Source organism: Octopus bimaculoides, chromosome 23 (genome assembly GCF_046866305.1).
Source record: "Octopus bimaculoides isolate indiv1 chromosome 23, ASM4686630v1, whole genome shotgun sequence".
Classification (NCBI taxonomy): Eukaryota; Metazoa; Mollusca; class Cephalopoda; order Octopoda; family Octopodidae; genus Octopus; species Octopus bimaculoides.
Window position 1 is genome coordinate 38,165,156 of NC_142950.1, and position 19,422 is coordinate 38,184,577.

The 19,422-nt window shown below is 38.3% G+C and overlaps 1 protein-coding gene across 5 annotated transcripts in view; it reads right to left on the minus strand.

The window, feature by feature from the left end:
- LOC106869001 (uncharacterized) overlaps nucleotides 1-19,422 on the minus strand; it is a 43,796-nt gene that overhangs the window by 15,418 nt on the left and 8,956 nt on the right. For 2 of the 5 annotated variants that reach the window (XM_089340441.1, XM_089340440.1), the window contains exons 4-16: nucleotides 18,850-18,994; nucleotides 17,507-17,827; nucleotides 16,393-16,605; nucleotides 14,011-14,177; nucleotides 13,088-13,193; nucleotides 12,558-12,872; nucleotides 11,256-11,504; nucleotides 10,225-10,475; nucleotides 8,599-8,622; nucleotides 6,991-7,015; nucleotides 6,278-6,442; nucleotides 4,759-5,322; nucleotides 328-903 (exon numbers count right to left, since the gene is read on the minus strand). In XM_089340441.1, the coding sequence (XP_089196567.1) occupies nucleotides 328-903; nucleotides 4,759-5,322; nucleotides 6,278-6,442; nucleotides 6,991-7,015; nucleotides 8,599-8,622; nucleotides 10,225-10,475; nucleotides 11,256-11,504; nucleotides 12,558-12,872; nucleotides 13,088-13,193; nucleotides 14,011-14,177; nucleotides 16,393-16,605; nucleotides 17,507-17,827; nucleotides 18,850-18,994 (3,121 nt within the window). The remainder of the gene's footprint in view (nucleotides 1-327; nucleotides 904-4,758; nucleotides 5,323-6,277; nucleotides 6,443-6,990; nucleotides 7,016-8,598; nucleotides 8,623-10,224; nucleotides 10,476-11,255; nucleotides 11,505-12,557; nucleotides 12,873-13,087; nucleotides 13,194-14,010; nucleotides 14,178-16,392; nucleotides 16,606-17,506; nucleotides 17,828-18,849; nucleotides 18,995-19,422) is intronic. The other 3 variants (XM_089340443.1, XM_089340444.1, XM_089340442.1) reach the window with 2 other exon arrangements.

The following is a 19,422-nucleotide window of genomic DNA, read 5'->3' on the forward strand; positions in this document are numbered from 1 at the left end:
TTTAACCAGTTGGGTGGACTGGAGCAACTTGTGTCTTTGAGCACAACCACAAGTAAAGACACTATAAGCAGTTGAATAAAGAAACCCATTTTTAGATATTTTCTGCTCAATATCATTACAAGACCAAGCTTTTGAGTTGGATTTTCAGCAAGATGTTAAAAGTTAAACAAAAGAACTGAAAACGAATCTAAGCTTAACACTGTAAAAAATTTAATCAATTATCACCAAGCTACAAGTGCTAATGTATACCATATGAGGCTTACTAAAAGAAATGAATTCAAAAATAATTTTAATAAAATGAAGAATAACCAAATGAAAATGTCTCACCATCTGATTGTTCTTCCTGGTGTCCTGCCACCTTGTTATCTCTGATGTGATCCAATGAGTTAGTCACAAGTTTCTGAAACAATGGGCTGCCAGAGATGTTAGCCTGTTTCCAATAGGTGATATAATGGTCCCAGAGTCGGTAAAGACAGCAAGTGGTTTTGCCAGTACCACTTCGGCCCAACACAATGACAGGTTCTTTACTGTTGTCAACTATGATGTTAGATTCTGTTTCTTTTGCTTCAAATGGGAAAGAAGCATTCACCGTACTCTCCTGAAATATATATCTTACCAACGAAGAGGAAAAACGGTAGAATTTCATAATATTCACTTCACTTTCACTATTAATAGAAAGATATGACTGACAGATGTCTTTGCCTTTATTGTCGTTACACTTGTCGAAGACACGTGGTAACAATACACCAGTCGGTTTCTCAGTAGAGAGTACAGGTTTTAAATACTGAGGACAAGATAAACTAGCCTTGTAACATTTCACAATATTGTCTATAATGGATCTTAGCTTGTTTAAATTAAAAACCACTTTCCAGATACAAAGCACCTCTGAATACTGCTCCAGTTCTAAAAAAAAAAACAAAGAGAGAGAAAAAGAGAGATAAGAGAAGAGTTATATGCATGTATGTATATATTTCTTGAGATACACACAAACACATTGAGACATTATATATATATATATATATATATATATATATGAACACACGACCAATCAATCAATCAATATATATATATATACATATATATATATATATATATATATATATATATATATTCAGCCTATGCACCTCAACCGGGGCTACCAGATGGTCTGAAAGACCAATTCTATGACACCCTCTTGCAAACTACCTCGTCGACGAGTGACAGGGACCTTCTCTTTGTGGCTGGAGACTTCAATGGTCATGTCGGACGTCGTGCTGGAGGCTTCCATGGCATACATGGAGGCTATGGCTTCGGTTCCCGCAACGAGGAGGGAACCAGACTGCTGGAGTTCTGTGATGCAACCGATCTTATGGTCTGCAATACCAACTTCAGGAAACCTGCCAGTCACCTAGTCACCTACCGCTCCGGCAGACACTCTAGCCAAATCGACTACATCCTCGCCAGAAATAGGGAAAGAGGGCAGCTTATAAATGCCAAAACCTACCCTGGCGAAGAATGTACCCCACAACATAGATTAGTAGTTAGCGACTTTGGGATCAAGGCAAAATGGGTGCCCAGAATTAGACAGGCTTGGAGGAGAAGGGTGTGGAAGCTTAAAGACCCTGCAAACGGACAGAGACTTAGAGACAAGTTACTTGAAGTATTTAACGAAATAGAAGGGGATATAGCATCATACAACGTGGAAGACAATTGGAGATTTCTGCGGGACAACCTGTTGAAAGCCACCGACCAGATTTGTGGGTGGTGTAAGGTCCCCTCCTGACCCAGAGTAACGTGGTGGTGGAACAAGGAGGTAGACAGGGCTATTAGACAAAAGAAACAGGCTTGGAAGGACTGGAAGAACGGTGGTAGCAGGGAATTGTACCAATGTGCCAGAAGGGAGGCTAGGCGACAGGTTTATTTAGCCAGAGGGGAAGCAGATAAGGAAAGATTTGCCAATGCTCTGCGCCGTGAGGACCAAAGACTCGAGGTATTTCGTGTTGCAAGACAGTGTAGGAGAGAGAATAGTGATGTTGTAAGAGAGAAATGTGTTCGCATGGATGATGGTACGCTTGCACTAAATGAGGATGCAAAGAAAGAGGTCTGGAGATGCCACTACGATAGATTGCTTAATAAAGAGAATGAATGGGAGAAAGAGAGCCTGCCGTATGTCGACCCAATAGAGGGTTCCGTCCTCAGCCCCCTCTTATTTATCATAGTCCTCCAGACAATCACAGAGGAGTTCAAGACAGGTTGCCCCTGGGAGCTCCTCTATGCTGATGACCTTGCCCTAATTGCGGAGTCACTATCAGAACTAGAGGAGAAGTTTCAGGTGTGGAAGCAAGGTCTAGAATTGAAGAGCCTTAGAGTCAACCTAGCTAAAACCAAAATCCTAATAAGTAGGAAGGTAGATAAAACACAAACCCCTTCAGGTAGATGGCCCTGCTCAGTATGTAGAAAAGGAGTAGGTAGTAACTCTATAAGATGTACTCGGTGCAAGCTATGGACACATAAGAGGTGCAGCAACATCAAAGGCAGGTTAACTAGCAAGTTAGTTTTTGTTTGTGGCAGATGTTCAGGTGCAATAAAGACTGTAAACAAACAGGAAACAACTTCTATCTCATTCCAGGGTGAAAAACTAGAGGTAGTCGATAGCTTCCGCTATCTGGGCGACCAAGTTAGTAGTGGGGGTGGGTGCGCTGAAAGTGTAGCTGCTAGAATAAGAATAGCCTGGGCAAAGTTTAGAGAGCTCTTACCCCTGCTGGCGACAAAGGGACTCTCACTCAGAGTAAAAGGCAGACTGTATGACGCATGCGTACGAACAGCCATGCTACATGGCAGTGAAACATGGGCTGTAACTGCTGAGGACATACGTAAGCTCGCAAGGAATGAAGCCAGTATGCTCCGTTGGATGTGTAATGTCAATGTGAATACCCGTCAGAGTGTAAGTATCTTGAGAGAAAAGCTGAACATTAGAAGCATCAGTTGTGGTGTGCAAGAGAGACGATTGCGCTGGTATGGACATGTGGTGAGAATGGATGAGGATAGCTGCGTGAAAAAGTGCCACACCCTAACAGTTGAGGGAACCCGTGGAAGAGGTAGGCCCAGGAAGACCTGGGCTGAGGTGGTGAGGCAAGACCTTCGTACATTGGGCCTCACCGAGGCGATGACTACTGACCGAGACCTTTGGAAATGTGCTGTGCGTGAGAAGACCCGGCAAGCCAAGTAAGATCGTTGCCAGTGCCCCTGGACTGGTTCTTGTGCGGGTGGCACATGAGATGCACCATTTTGAGCGTGGCCGTTGCCAGTACCGCCTGACTGGCTCCCGTAGGATTTTCGAGCGAGATCGTTGCCAGTGCCCCTGGACTGGCTTGTGCGGGTGGCACATAAAAGACACCATTTCGAGCGTGGCTGTTTTCGTGCGGGTGACACGTAAAAGCACCCACTACACTCTCTGAGTGGTTGGCGTTAGGAAGGGCATCCAGCTGTAGAAACTCTGCCAAATTAGACTGTTGCCATCCGGTTTCACCAGTCCTCAGTCAAATCGTCCAACCCATGCTAGCATGGAAAGCGGACGTTAAACGATGATGATGATGATGATATATATATATATATATATATATATATATATATATATATATATATAAATATATATATATAAATAAAAACATTTTTAATACTTATTCCCACCACTATAACTTCACTTTGTCTAAGGCAGGATACAACCATGGAATTACTTTTCTTAATCCAGAAAGTGTAACACCTGCTAAAGGTAGAAATAATGAGATTTTAAGTGAGAGGGGGGATACAGGCTTACTTGGTCGGGAAAACAGACCTACTAGGAAGGCATCCAACAAACCCATCAATTTAAATAAAAAGATAAGCAACAACAGGAAATTAGATGCTGTAACCAGTGGGAATGTTAGTTTATATAATAAAGGTAGTGAGGTGATTGAGCGGATTAGAGCAGCCTCTATTGAGAAGAAAAATACTGATAAAGTAGCCACACCTAATAATCAAGTCGTGACTTTGGGAGGGGTTGAAAGAGCATTTAAGTATTTTCGAAACTAACAATTATAGGCGCCACACTCAAACTTTGATGGTGGAAATTAATTTTGGTGTTGAATCTGTTATAAACTTACCCACTCGTATTAAATATAATAAAATCAGGGGATATTATGTTATATGGCGAATTAAATTGCATTGCATATGGTATGTGGTGTGCTATATGTAATTACTATCCCATGATAACTCCTGCCTAGCTGGTCTGACTTCATCATATTTTTGGTGATTAAACTATTTTTTCCTTTCTATGATGTTCTGAGATGAGTTTTCCTGTTGATGTGTACAGCAGGCTGTTGCAGTATACACAATTTTTCATGAATGCAGAGTTGGATATTACAAGCTCCAGGAGAGTAATAGGTTGGGTCCATGTCAAGAAATCCCCACTGTGAAATCATTTCTTTGATCCTGAAATTTCCAAATGAAGGGGGGGGGGGGTCAAGATGGTGGAGATTTTCCTGTCTTTACATTTGTATGAGTGCATTTAAACAGGAGTAGCTAACCTTAACATTTTGAGCATCAAAAGAACTATAATACTTATAGGTACTTGGGAAATGCTGCCTAATTAGGAGCATGAAGGTTTAACTGATTTGTGTTCCTATTTGGTGTGTGTGTGTGCATATGGACAGACAGACAGACAGATATTTACATAGTTAATGATTAAAAATAAATCAAAAAGAAATTTTGAAAAACATGTAAAGAGGTAAATCTTCCTACCTGGCAGATAATTAATAGTCAATTGCCAAATGATGCGTGAATTATGTGACAGGTGAAATGTGTACAGTTTTAAACTGTTGGGAATATCTTTCAGTTTCTTCACACGTCTACTCTTGGAGCCAGAAGCTAACTTTTTGATGGCTAAAATAGTTTGTCTGCGTGTTTCATCTGTTAAATCTCTGCACTTTAAAGTAGTCCAAACATCTTGTGTACAAATGACTTTCCAATTCAAATTTTCAAATGAATTCTCTTTGAACAAATCTTCATTTCGATTGTCGTCATCATCATCATCCTCCTCCTTCTCAGAGTCTGTCTGTTCACAGTCTTTAATTACATCTGGATTAAAATCCATACATATGTCAACTTTTAGATCTGGCTCTGTAATTCTTTCAGAAATAGTTTCTCTTCTCTCTTTGACTATCATGTTAAATGGATTCATTTCTTCATATTTATATTCAGTTAAAGATTCTATTTTAGCCTTCATTTCACTCTCTAAACTTTCTGGAACAGATTTCAAAGAATTGTCTTCCTGATTCTTTTCCTTCTTTGGCTTTGTCTCAATTTCTGTTGTTAAATAGAATAAAGAACTTCATTAAATTTCAAATTATTTTCTCTTATATATTTACAATAATCTTTCTCATTTAACAGAGAGTTAGCCAAGAGATTATAATCACTGTTAATTACTAGGGTTGTTAATCCATAACCCAGTACTTAGTATGGATATAATCTCCAACAGGGAGTGCAGAAGAAGGTTTATATAAAATTAAGGATGGCATTTGCTACATTGTATGACATAACAGATGGTACCCCTCACCCTTCTAACCATCAGTGCATAAAGAAGAATGTTAATGCTGAGATCAATGTTGTCAATAAAAACCGAGAGAGTACGAGGTTGTTGTAATGCATAAAGTTTGTAATCTCTGCCGGAATTATTTATTCAACTATAGAAACAGAAGTGATGTCTTCAACAAGTTCCACCCTCATAGCACCAGGGCCGGTTTTAAGTCAGTTAGGCAGATTTGTTCAAATTGGGCCTCATGCCAAGAGAGGACCCTATGCGCATGCTTAAACAGAGAATGCTAAGATGAATTTTTAGTACATGAAGCCCTCAATGATTTTTGGTTAGGACTAGGGTACTCCATCAAGCATAAACTATTAGTCTTCAGCTTCTGTAGAGCAGAGGGGCCCCACTTGACAATTCTCTAATTGGGCCTGCACCTCCTAGCACTGACCCTGCCTCACATTTAAAATTATTAGATTTATAACTTGCAAAGATACCCGGCGTTGCTCAGGAGTAAAATGGTCTAGTTTGTGTGTGTGTGTGTGTGTGTGTGTGTGTGTGTGTGTGTGTGTGTGTGTGTGTGTGTGTGTGTGTGTGTGTGTGTGTGTGTGTGTGTATTACAGTTATGTTAAAACAGGTGACATGGGAAAGTGCAGCATTGATGATAAAACATCTGTGGATTGGAGTAAATGACTGATCTCCCACCAGAAGTCTGTTAAATAATGTCACCTTCCTTACCTCTGTCTCCTGCAGGTGTTTCTTGTGTAGTTGTTCTTGAGTTACTTTTGGCAGATTTAGTTCTTTTTTTGCTAGTTGCTGGTCCTTTTTTTCCATTTGTACTTGATACAAGGCCATCACCATGGGAACCAATTTGGGGCTTCGAAGTTGTATTCTCACTTGAGTCTAAAATATAAAAGAGGGAGACACATTGGCAGCAATGAATAGTGATTGTGTTGCTTCATCTGGTTAAGTTTGCACAGATTTACCAGTCTCAATCACATCATGGCCTAATGGTTAGGGTGTTACACTTACAATCTGGTGATCATGGTTCAATCCCTGGATTGGGAAGCATGTTGTGTTCCTGAGCAAAACACTTTATTTCACATTGCTCTAGTGCTGTGTGAGGACTGACAAGTCAAAGAATAGACCCAATGTTTCCTCTGCAGATCATAAAAGATGACTAAAAGAGGTTGAGGTATGATTTGAACTCCAACCTCATGAAAACCTTCACCAGCAAAGTCTACCTAAACAGACCCATGGGTTGGACGGTTGCCATCTGAATAGTGCAGAGGTGTCATCCACCAGGATTAGTAAGGAAATTTGGTTATTGTTGGCATAATAGCCTTTGTCAAAGGCTATTTATGCCAACAATAACCAGATTTCTAAATTTCTGTTAATCTTCCCACCTGAGCTAGTAATAGGACAAAACAGGTGTAAAACTGTATTCTTACCTTCTGACAAAGGTTGAAGCAAAATCTGAAATGAATTAAAGAGAAAGTTAAAACCATCTTGGAATTTGTGCATCAGCATAAATATTCATGGGTGGGTGTGTTCATATGAATGTATATAGGCACACACACACACACACACACAAGTATACATATATATTTATACACATACAAAACCCACAGATAATGGTTTGTGGAAAGAAGTTTCCCTCCCAAACACATGGTGCCAGGTTCAGTTACACTGCATGGCACATAGGGTGAGTGTCTTCTACTACAGCCTTGGTCCAACCAAAGCTTTGTGAGTGTCAGTCTGCCTCTGTGTGTGTGTGTGTGTGTGTGTGTGTGTTACTGTCTTCTTGCCTTGATATTGTATGATACTTCAAATGAATGTTATGGTCATACAAATGATGTCTTTTGTCTCCAATTTTCTGTGAAAACATGTCTAGCCACAGGGTAAAAATGACCTTACTTAGAAACAGATAAGGGTTGGCAACAGGAAGGGCATCCAACCTTTGAAAATCTGCCTCAACAAATTCTGTCCATTCCATGTGAGCACGGAAAGATAGACATGATGATGATGATACACACACACACATATGTACATACACATAAAGAAGCACATCTGTTTACATTATATATATGGATATATATATATATATATATATATATATATATATATCATTTGTTTATCTGCATAATTGCCTCTATATCTACTCACTTTGATTCCCCTTATAATCATTCTTTACCCCACAGAAATGGTCACTCCTAAAGACATCGGAGTCTAAGTTCAAATCATTTGAGCACTACAAAGTGTTTTCTATGCTGAAAATCTTTGGATCTCATCTATTGATGAGATCCATTCAGACATATGCACAGGTACATCATAATATGTTCTTCATGCACATATTCCTTTCTTGACCCCTGTAACTCGCATCAAGCTGATCCTGTATGATGCATATATGATGGACATTAGCTGTAGAAAAATAATTCAGACTTAATGCTAAGTTAGCATTTAGACAAATAAGTATTTCTTAACCAAGGGACTCTTGGATACTCTAGAAGAATTTTGGTTGAAGGAGGAATTGGATTGCCTAAAAAAAGACATTTTAATTTCTGGGGCACAACCTTGAAGAAATTTTTAGTCAAAGGAATCGACCCCAGTACTTTTCTTTTTGAGCCTAATACTTATTCTATTGGTCTGAGTTTGCTGAATTGCTAAGTTATGGAGACATGAAGAAACCAACAACAGTTGTCTGGGGATGGACACACACATAGCAGGCTTCTTTCAGTTTCTGTCTACCAAATCCTTCACAAGACTCTGTTCTGTCTGAGACTATAGTAGAAGACACTTGCCCAAGGTGTCACACAGTGGGACTGAACTAGGAACGATGTGGTTGGGAAGCAAGCTTCTTACCATACAGATATCGCTGCACTTTTTATAAATATATATGTATGTATATCTCAAGAACAGTGGAGAAAAGCTGTCAATGGCTTATACTCCATAGAGAGTAAAGAGCCCCCTACGGAAGTATATCTAGAGTGAGAAAAACAATTGCAGAGAGAAAAGTGAGGCACTTTAAGCTTGACAAATGAAACTAAAATTTTCCTTACCTGAATTTGTTTCCTAGAAATTTGCTGTAATAAAGAAAAAAAAGGAAAAAGGATGTAGTAAAGTAATTTAAGTCAGCATAAAATTTGCAAGATCCTCCACAAACACCTAAAATTTCACCCTTACAAGCTGCAACTAGTCCAAAACTTCAGCCAAAAGATAATGAAATGTGATTTGAATTTTGTGAGAATATCCAGTAATTAATGGAAGATAAAGATAAACTGCTATGAAAATAATCATTTTCAGTGCTGAGACAATATTTCACTTGAACAACAAAGTCAAGAGGTATAACATGCAGATATCAGGACTTGAATGTCCCCACGCTACCCAGGAAATTGAGCGAGACTTAACCAAAAGTTAATGTGTTTTGTGCCATATCAGAGAGGACAGTGTATGGCCTTTTCTTCTTTTAACGAGGAACTGTTACTGGACAAAGTTATCTGGAGATGCTGACCAATTGGATGTTTCCACAACTAGCTGCTGAGGGTGATGACTGTCAGATTTCTCACCGAGCACTTGCCAAACAGATGGATTGGTTGTGCTGGACGAGATGATCAGGTGCTCTGCAAGTGGCCTGCAAGGTCACTGGACCTAACTGTGTGACTTCTTTCTTTGTAGGTACGTGAAGAGCACAGTTTCTATATCACCTCTCCTTGCAATCCTGGAGAAGCTAAAAATTTTGATGACTGAAGCAGTTCGCATGGTAAATCCAGATATGCTACTGAGCGTTTGGATTGAACTGGACTATCGCATCAATGTTTTCTGAGGGGCACATATTGAGTGCCTTTAATGCTGCCCTACTCTGTGAAAGAGTATTACAATAAATTTACATGTTATTTCAATAGAGAGATATCACATGAGCTCGTCTATAGCTTTAAAATCATAGCTGTGATCATTAGAGAATTGATTATGTCACCAACAGCCTCAGAACCAATCTACAGAAGTTAGGATTCACTAAGCCAGAGAGCATGCAACTGTGATAATTACATTAAGTTACCAATTTGTATCTTCATTATTGATCAGTTTAATGTTGTGCAACTTACTCCAATTTGAACTATGTTATCTAATGAATATCAAACTCTCAAGTAAGCCTCAAGGTTACATTCTTCTGAGGGAGAAGTGGGCTGGCAGGCAGCCATGAACGAGAGTGTCACCTGTAAACAAGTACAAAACTCTTGTTTTGAAACTTATGTCATTTACCTTAATAAATCTCAAAAGTTTTTTAGAGAGTCTCACTTAACAGCAACTAATTATAAAATTGAAATTACAAGTTAATTCATGAAACTGTAAAAGTACATAAAATGTACAGCTACACCTGTAGAAATATAAATGAATGTATGTATAAACATGTACACGTTTCTGTGTGTATAGATCTAAATGACAATGAATCATTCACAGTTCACCAACAAAACTGAAGTTAGAATTGCAGAAGCAAAATAAAAGTTTTTAATTTAATAATATCACAATTTTATTATTATTGTTATTTTTAATATATTTTCCATCTTTCTTAACTCCTGCCTTCACCTCTCTCTCTTTTGTAAATACAAACTATATTGAAATAAATCTCAGTGTACCAAGAATAACAAAACACAACACACACACACACAAAGAAAGTAATTTCTCCAAACCTTCATTGAATAACAATATCTAGTTGCTTCTACCAAATCGTCATCTGCAGTTTCATTGGATCCAGTTGCAACGAGTAGTGATGCACGTGTAGCACAAAGCTTCACCAAGTTCTCACAATTCGACACAGTCGGGCTCTTCTCTAGAATCAAAGCCTGGCCAATCGTACAGTAACAGGTTAAAAGTTGTGTGTTGCTGCTGGACTCCAGTTTCTTTACTTGGTCCAACACACGGTCAACATTGTCGCAGTGATCTACAGAAAACAATTTTCAGATTTTACATGTGTGTGTGTGTGTGTGTGTGTGTGTGTGTGTGTGACAAACATGATAATAATAACATTATTTATGGTGACTTTCACGTTTTGTCAAGTGTGCAGCTTAATCAAACTGGATTTGAATAAACCACACACCTGGTGGCACTTCAAAGTCACTGACTATGACTGGCACTCAGCCAGTTACGATGACGCAGGAGCCAGTTGATCCAATCAACAGGACATCCGCCTCGTGAAATTAATGTGCAACTGGCTCAGCACGCCACAGACCTAGCGTAATACAGAATGGCCGGCCCTTTGAAATACAGGTCCATCTCATTTTTGCCAGGTGAGTGGACTGGAGCAACGTGAAATAAAGTGTCTTGCTCAAGGACACGACATGCCACCAGGAATTGAACTCACATTCTTACGATCATGAGGCAAATACTCTGACCATTAACCGATTCACCTTCACTCACTGACCATAATAATAAACATCAGCCTCTGCTGCCCTTGTGTTGAGGTATTCAGTCAAGGTTCATAATTTTTATGTCTATACAAACATCCATTTTCAACTGTCTACATACTCCATGCTAGCATATTTTATTAATTCACTTATAACTTTGTTTTAATTAACATTCCAACAACAATAGATACAAGAATACTAGATAAGGACGGTGAGGAGGAGATAGAGGTGGAGGAAGAGGAAGGCGAAGAGAAAGAGGAGGAGAATGACAAAGACAGCAAGAACACGATGGAAGGAAATCAAACTGTATATCTTACTGATATTTTCCACTTTGAGAAGTGCTCCCGGCAGCTTTAAAATGGAGACGAGATCCTCTGCCTTTCGACCTTGGGAGTCTTTCAGTGATTTTTTAATCCCTTTCCTCAGCAACAGTTTGACAACTTTTATGTAAAACTGAACATCTTCAACTTCAGTTTGTACCAAGGAATGCAATAGAGTCTCGTTTCTGGCGTTCACCACATTGATGTTCTTGTTGTTAAGGCCGTAATCTAAAGCATCAAGAGAACCTGGGGGCAAGAAATAAACAAAGAATAGATTTATTTAAATGTATATTTTTTGCTTTTATTTGTATTTGGTAGAAATGAGAGAGTGACTCAAAAGCTGAGAGTTCCATGCGTTGACACTTATCAAAGTAGTCACAAATCCAGATGTTATAAATTCATATACCAATGATAATCTTATTTATGATTTGTTCCAGAACTATCCAGGAAAATACCATTATCACCAGTATATGGGACTTATAACCCCAGGATTTCTAACTAGTTTCGTAAGTGCTAACACAAAATTCTTGGCCCTTGAAGCACTCTACTATTTTTGTTAAATATCGGTTTCAAATTTTGGCACAAGGCCAGCAATTCTAGAGGAAGTGGTTCAGTCCATTACACCAACTCCAGTGCTCAACTGGTACATATTTTCTGAACCCCAGAGGAATAAAAGGGCAAAGCGACGAAGCATTTTGTCACGTATTGATAAGTTTACTAGGATAAGTTTACCTTAATAATTATAATAATAATAATTGTTTTAAAATAAGCTGAAGGCCTTGAATTTGGGGTGAAGAGTTAGTTGATTCTATCAAGCACAATATTTGACTGATGCTTTCTTTTGTCAACATCAGAAAGATGGATACCATGTGATGACTTCCCTGGTCAAACCAACATTCACTGAAGATGAATGAAGAAGGAAAAAAACATTTTTTAAATGTTAAGAGTAAAATCATTTTCCCAAAAGTATCAGGAGAAATGTCACATGGAATGCATTGCAGTGGCTACCAACATGGCCACAGGCCTACAACAATGGAAATCAGCCAAAGAATAAAATTAAAAGAACCATCTAATCCGAAAGACTCCTTGAATACTTCCAACATCCTGATTATCCTCTTGGATGCTCATGCTCTACATCCCAAACATTCTCTATGAAAATGGTACCATCATCTTTATAATATTTATAAACAAGAAAAATTATTAAACAAAAAGACTTAAAAAGATAGCAAAAATTGATAAAAAAAAAAAAGCTAACAACAAAAACAAGAGCAAATACAGAAGAAATATATTCTATGTTACCAATATCTAGTGTCAGTTGCAGGATTGTGTGAATTTTCACAGCACTATCATGTCCCGAGAGAAGACCATTCCTCAGAAGATTCATTAATAATTCAAGAGCAGATGATCTATTGATTTCATTAGATTGTCTTGATTTCAATAAAGTTGAAATATTCATGTGGGAAGCATTGAATTTTCTAAGTCGTGGTTTTGTTCCACCGAGAAAAAAGTATAGCATTGGCCAGGATTTAGAAGATCTAGATTTTTCCAGAAGAAATTTGTTCACCTCATCTTCTTCCATTTTATGTACATTTTCTAAAATGGCATCAATATCTGCTGCAAGAAAAACAATAAAATATCAAACATGTTTGTAGATGTGTGTGTGTGTGTGTGTGTGTGTGTGTGTGTGTGTGTGTGTGTGTGTGTGTGTGTGTGTAAGGGTAAATGAATTTCGAGAAACACAATAGACATCTCAGCTAGCAGTAGCAGCAAACTGGCATAAAAGAAGAGCACAGCAGTTCCAGGACAGAAAGACACAAGTCCCAACTTACCATTATCAAACTGTTTAATTGTACGAGAGTGCAGAGTTTTCTCCAGGAAATCAAAGAAGACAAAAGTATCCTGGGTTGGTTCCGACGGGGCAGTCTTTGCTCTAGACTTGGGAAAAAAAAAAAGAAAAAAAAATTTAATTAAAAATTTGATATTTAAAAAAAATATTTAATAATTAGGATTGAAAAAGGAGAGATCCCAACAATGACTATGATGGCCATGACATGGGCCCTGAAGGAAGGAGTAAGCAGAAAAGACCTAAGAGTATCTAAAGAAGAACTGTTGAAAACAAGAGGCAGATCAGTGAATGGAGAATGTGGAGACCCAGGTTCGAATCACAGTCGTAGACAGGCTAGCATGGAGAAGAAGAAATGGTAGGCAAGTGTGTGGCCTGAAAACAACAGGAAGGTGGTCTGGACATGAACCAGGAGCTGTAATGGAAAATGAGAACTACAGGACCTTGTGGGACTTCCCAATAAAGACTGACCACACTAATGAAGCAAGAAGACCAAATATGATTGTAGAGGACTAAACAAACAATGTAATATCATAGATTTTGCAATTCGCTCTGAGAGAAGAGTTGATAGAAAAGAAATGGGAGAAAACTGAGAAATACCAGGATGAAGGCTAAGAGCTGAGGAGAGTGTGGCAGACCAAGACAACAATTATTCCTGTAGGAAATGGAGCATTTGGCACAACACCCAAAATGCTACTTAAAAGACTGAAAGAGATTAGAGCTGAAACTCGCATTGTCCAAGTACAGAAAAGTACTGTTCTATATTCTGCAAGAATCCTAAGAAAGATTCTTGAGGTTTGAGGAAACTTGTCAACAAACCTCAAGATAAAATAACTGACAACTAAATTAGCATAGGAGGAGGAGGAGGATTAAAAAGAAGTAAATCAATGAGAGACGAAAAAAACTTACAGCATATAAGCCCTGATAATATTTGCTTAGGTCTTTTACTTGATGACAATACAGCAAAAGGTTAGCACCTCTCCTACACTGAACGGTTGCAAATTCATAGTTCTTCTTATTAATAGCAGATTCAATGTTCTGTCTCACACGGGCCATTTCTATACCAGCACATGTAGCTATAATAAAGAATTGGATTGGTAAAATAAAATCAATATAAATAATTCTGATATGTGTGTATACATAAATATATAATCATCATCATCATTTAGCATCTGTTGTCCATGCTGTTGGCTGGTTTGACCAAGGCTGGCAAGCTGAACCAGACCCCAGTCTGATTTGGCATGTTTGAAGGTCATGCTTCACCACCTCGTCCCATGTCTTCCTGGGTCTACCTCTTCTACAGGTTCCCTCCAGTTAGAGATTGACACTTCTTTATGCAGCTGCCCTCGTCCATACGCATTACATGACCATTGCACACCACATCTGATGCCTCTTATGCCTGACCTTTCTATCAAAATGCTTACACTCTGTCAAACATGCACACCCAGTGGAGCATACTAGTTGCATTTCTTTCAAGCCTACACATGTCCTCTGTAGTCACAGCCCATGTTTCAATACCATGTAGCATGGCTGTTCACACACAGGCATCATACAATCTGCCCTTCACTCTGAGGGAGAGGCTCTTTGTTGACAGCAAAGGTAGAAGCTTTCTAAACTTTGCCCATTTTTATTCTAGCAGCAATGCTCTCAGAGCATCCACTTCCACTGCTAACTTGGTCACTTAGATAACGGAAGCTATCAACTACTTCTAGATATCTCCATTGGCATTTCATAGAGTCAATTTTCTGTGTATTCCTACTGTTTACTGTATCTGTGCATCTGCCACACACAAAGACTATTTTCCCTGTTAACCTTCCTCTAATAATGCTGCACCTCTTATGTGTCTGTGGCTTGCACTGGGTACACCTTATGGAGTTTCTACCTACACCTTTTCTACAGACCAAGCAGAGTCATCTACCTGAAGCGATTTGTGATTTGTCTGCCTTTCTACTTACTAAGACTTTGGTTTTTTTGCTAGATTGACTCTAAAGCCCTTTGACTCCAGACCTTGCTTCCACTCATGGAATTTTTCCTCCAGCTCTGTTAGTGATTCGGCTATAAGAAGAAGGTCATCAGCATAGAGGAGCTCCCGGGGGATGGGGGGGGGGGGGGGCAGCCCATCCTAAATTCCTGTCATTGGAGAATTATGACAAACAAAGAGGAAGTTGAGATTTGAACCTTAATGAACTCCTACTTTCTACCCCGAATTCATCTATTGCCAAGCCTCGCTTTACTGACAGCATTACTGTACATGGCTTGTATAGCTATCACCAGCCACTCCTCTCTTCCTAACCACCATATAAGGGAGCAGGGAATCTTGTCAAAGACTCTCTCCAAGTCAACAAAAGCCAAGTACAGGGGTTCATTCGTGGCCAGGTAGTTCTGAAGTTGCCTTACCAGGAATATATGGTCAGTGGTGCTTCTCCCTCACACAAAACCAAACTGCATTTCATCTAGACTAACTCTAACAAAAAAGAAAAAAACAAAAGTTATTGTTTTTTTCTGAAACTAATTTTATATTGTGGTTTATTATCCAAGTAATGCAATAGAATTTCCTCCAATTTCTTTTTTTTAATGAAAATTATAGGGCTTACATAACAAAATTATGTTGGTCACACCATCAGTTATATTTCTGCTCACTTATAGCACAATGTCTTACATTTTAATTCAACAACAAAGAGTTTTTTTTGTTTTTTTTCCTTTTCACTTTTGAAAAATGTGTTTAAAGAATTGTATTTGGTTTAAATATTTTATTCTAAAGAAAAATCACAACACCTCTGAGCACCAAGTACCCCCTTAACATTTTGTTCCTTTCTTATGGGCTTCCAACGGCCCCCTAAAGATACTGCAAGCCAGAATTATTGCTCAACATGGCCATTCATCTGCTAGAAATAGCAGCCAAATTTCCCTAAAATTTTTTTTTTTGTCAAATTGGAGGGTGTTTGGTTTCCAGTAAACAAAGTTCTGTTACCTAAGAGTGCGATCATCACCACCAGCATCATCAAAAATATTTAGATGCCACAGAACCTCTCTAAACTAGACATCAATATTTAAGTAGTGCCCAAGTATTCACATCATCAGCTGCCAAACAGGTATCACTATGGTTTCAACACCTGGACAACAGTGTTAAAATTATAAACACTGCCTGGGAATCCTGCAGCTTATTACAAGATACAACATAAGAGTAAACAAATAATTATTGCAAACAACATCAACACAACAACAAAATCAATGCACCAATTCAACTGATAACATCAACACAACCCCCAATACCAGTAAAATCTTGCTTACCTGGAATCTTACGGCAGCTCTCAGACGTGTTGTGGGGTAACTGACAATCCTTATTCAGCAGTTGTGTCAATACTCTTTTACTGGTTGATGGGTGGTCATCAACCAAATCACAAATCCTTTCAAAAGCTGTTTGTTTATTTCTGTCTGTTGCATCTAGTTGGTCCTTTGAAGTACTTGCCCATTGGAGAACATAAAAAAATGTCTGGAACTGTCCTGAAAAAGTGCAATGGAAGCAAATTCCATACATGAAAACATATTTAGCACTCATTACACTCTCAGAGTAGATGGTATTAGGAAGGGCATCCAGCCGTAGAAACCAGCCTTCCAGCTTGCCTGGTCAAACTGTCCGACAACCCATGCCAGCATAGACAACAGACATTAAATGATGATGATGATGATGATGATGGTAATGATATTTGGTTTAAAAATCTTAACTTTGAATATTAAATAACTTACTCCATTTGCTGCACAATGAATTTCATAATTACCATCTCTTGTTTTGACTCACTCTACACCACGGAAGTCTTTTTACACTAGCTACATCAGAAATGAATGGTACGACCATCTACCTGTTACATTTACTCCTTTAAGAGCGCATTATATATAAAATCCCCATCGTTTAAACAGTATCTAGGCTGCTACCAAAATGAAGTTGGAGTTTTCTATTAAGATCTGTAATAGGAACTTCATTAAGCTATACTCTTTAAGTAATTACAAGTAAATCTTTGACTGTCAGAAGTTTATTGTCCCTCTATACATTATACCTCACATGTTATAATAATTCACCCATCTTACATTATATGTTATAATAGTTTGTCATCTATACATTATATCTTGCCTGTTATAACAGTTTGAATGTTGGTTACTATTGATATTAAATCTTAAAATTTTCAGTTAAAATATTCAAATGTAGAATAATAGTTTTGGACATTCCATTTCGTTAACCTATTATCATTTTGCCTTCTTAGTCTGGGTTTTGAACAGAAATATTCCTTCATAACAAAACAAAATATGTTTTCAAATGTAGAATTTATTAAGTCATCAGTTGTAAAGAGCCATTCTGTATTACTAGAAAAGAGAAACTTTTACAAGAATGAATTCTCTAATTCCTCACCTGAAACAGTAGCAATTTCTGCAGCAACATGAAGTGCAGGTGCTTTCCTGTAAGCACATAAGTACTCACATGGGGCACCATTGATTAAAATTTTTTCAATTAACAAATCAATGTCTGTAGGAATATCTAAAGAGTAGTCTTGCAATATTTCCACCAAAGTTAGATCAGATGTGTCTTCATAACATGCCAAATGACTGAAGGGTGAGAGAGATGGAAAACCCAACAATAAAAGTATGAGCACATGCCAATCTCGAATCTTGTGGAAATGCTGCAAACTCTTCTGTGGCAAAGCCACTTCTCCTCTTTCAATGTTAAAAGTACCTGTGAGAAAGAGAGAGACAAAATCAAAATACAGACGCAACATTATTAATCTCTCCCAAATCTCCAAAGTTTATACAAATTAGGACAGAGTTCTATTTTCATTGCAGGTCAGGACAAATTTTGACACAAGGCCAGCAATTCTGAGGGAAGGATAAGTCGATTACATAAACCCAAGTGAACAACTGGTACTTATTTAATCGACCCCAAAAGGATGAAAGGTAAAGCTGACCTTGGTGGCATTTGAACTCAGAAAGTAAAGCCAGACAAAATACTGCTAAGCATTTTGCCAAGCAGTCTAACAATTCGGTCAGCTTGCTGTCTTTTAATAATATTAAGAGAAAATTACCCCTGTGTTCCTGACAGTAAACATGGGGCATTTTGAATGTAATGTAGAGTACTGCAGCAACAAGAGACACTATAAAGCCTATAATGGATTAAATTCTCTAAGATGGAGATTGAAAACAAGAGCAGAGACATATAAAGTTGGTAGTCTTTATTCTTCAGATATCTACAAGTGTAATATTTCCTTAGTTTCAGCTAGTAACATAAAGAGTTCTGTTTGCAAGTAAAAGTGGATTCCATACAGAACAATCCATGGATAATATAGTTTACTCCAACTGTCAACTACAGCAGGAATAGAAGACTGGGTTAATAATGGGAGTTGATGAGGCCCTTGTTTTTGTCTTTGATATTTTGTTTCCTTTCTTTCCAGCATCTTGATGAATGTAGGATAATTATGAACATCATTGAAATAATTGATTTAATAGACAAACTTAAGGTTTTAAGCCTAAATTCCATTTAAAAGATAAAGCTAAGTTTTCAATAGGCAAAGAGAGGAGACGGCGGGTTTTCATGTCTTGAGTGAGCCATTGCCAATCAGTGAAATGGAGGAGGAAGAGGTAATGGTTAATGCAGCAGTATCCCACATGTGAGAGCAGGACTGTTGCCCTGATTTGTCTTTAGAAACCTTATCTTATCTCCCAAATTGATCAAATGCTGCCACACCTGGGCAAATTACTTACCTGGCCTTAGTAGATCTAAGGCAACAAATGTGTGGAATGTTTCACGTTGCTTTTCTGGTGGCAGATATGGATAAATACTCAACAAACAATGCAAAGTTTGTTCAGCACCTTTTTCCTTTGTCATCGCAATAGCTTTATGCAGGCTCTACAAATATATAGTAAAAGCAATAATAATAATAATAATAATAACTAGCTGGACCCGTGACAACTTCACGGAAATCATAAAAAATGTAAGCATTTGTAAATTGTGTGCTGGTGCCATGAGAAATGTTTCTATATTGTGACACTTACAGTAATATCCAATATTGACTTAGGACCCAGTATATAGAATACAATAATTAATCATACTGCAACAGCCATGCTCAAAATGGTGTATTTTATGTGCCACCCGCACAAGAGCCAGTCCAGGGGCACTGGCAACGATCTCGCTCGAAAGTCCTTACACATGCCGCGGGCACAAGTGCCAGAAAGGCATCGCTGGGCACAGATGCCATCACAATTTCACTTTCGCTTGCCCCAATAAGTCTTCGCAAACTGAGTTTCGTGTCCAATGAGGGAGACTATGTTGGCATG